The sequence below is a fragment of the Cebus imitator genome, unplaced genomic scaffold (assembly GCF_001604975.1).
Source record: "Cebus imitator isolate Cc_AM_T3 unplaced genomic scaffold, Cebus_imitator-1.0 Scaffold51, whole genome shotgun sequence".
Classification (NCBI taxonomy): domain Eukaryota; kingdom Metazoa; phylum Chordata; class Mammalia; order Primates; family Cebidae; genus Cebus; species Cebus imitator.
The window spans coordinates 9,794,679-9,795,718 of NW_016107366.1; the positions used below are offsets into that span (position 1 = coordinate 9,794,679).

General features: G+C 52.8%; 1 protein-coding gene across 1 annotated transcript in view; it reads left to right on the forward strand.

Annotated features, from left to right (window-relative positions):
• The window catches only part of EIF3I (eukaryotic translation initiation factor 3 subunit I), an 11,780-nt gene that overhangs the window by 4,119 nt on the left and 6,621 nt on the right, over positions 1-1,040 (forward strand). The window contains exons 3-4 of the mRNA XM_017527923.2: positions 673-822; positions 905-1,032. Of these exons, the coding sequence (XP_017383412.1) occupies positions 673-822; positions 905-1,032 (278 nt within the window). The remainder of the gene's footprint in view (positions 1-672; positions 823-904; positions 1,033-1,040) is intronic.

Consider the following 1,040-nt stretch of genomic DNA (forward strand, 5'->3'; position numbering starts at 1 on the left):
TGGATCACCTGAGGTCAGGAGTTCAAGACCAGCCTGGCCAACATGGCGAAACCCTGTCTCTACTAAAAGTACAAAAATGAGCTGGGCATGGTGGCGGGCACCTGTAATCCCAGCTACTTGGCTGAGGCAGGAGAATCGCTTGAAAGGTTGCAGTGAGCTGAGATCACACCATTGCACTCCAGCCTCAGCGATAAGAGTGAAATTCTGTTTCAAAAAAAATAAAAGGCCGGGCGCGGTGGCTCAGGCCTGTAATCCCAGCACTTTGGGAGGCCGAGGCGGGCAGATCACGAGGTCAAGAGATTGAGACCACCCTGGCCAACATGGTAAAACCCCGTCTCTACTGAAAATACAAAAATTAGCCAGGCCTGGTGGTGTGCGCCTGTAGTCCCAGCTACTCGGGAGGCTGAGGCAGGAGAATCACTAGAACCCAGGAGGTGGAAGTTGCGGTGAGCCAAGATCGCACCACTACACTCCAGCCTGGGTGACAGAGGCAGACTTCATCTCAAAAAAAAAGTTAAAATACTTGAGCCAAAGTGTAGCAGTGCAGAAGAGAACAGTGGTGGATTGGGTCACTGAAGCAAGAGAAACAGTCAGATGTGAGGATAGCATTCTTCAGAATGTCCTCCCTGCAACTACAATGGATGGTGTAGCCCAGGCTCTGCCTGTCTCCAGGAAAGCAGCTGGCCCTACTCAAGACCAATTCGGCTGTCCGGACCTGCGGTTTTGACTTTGGGGGCAACATCATCATGTTCTCCACGGACAAGCAGATGGGCTACCAGTGCTTTGTGAGCTTCTTTGACCTTCGGGATCCGAGCCAGATTGGTGAGGGCTGGGACTAGGGCTGGGGTTGAGGTGAACGGTGCAGCTCTAGAGCCCAAGGCCTAACAGCTACTGCCCCACACAGACAACAATGAGCCCTACATGAAGATCCCTTGCAATGACTCTAAAATCACCAGTGCCATTTGGGGACCCCAGGGAGAGTGCATCATCGCTGGCCATGAGAGTGGAGAGCTGAACCAGTATAGTGCCAAGGTAAGGGG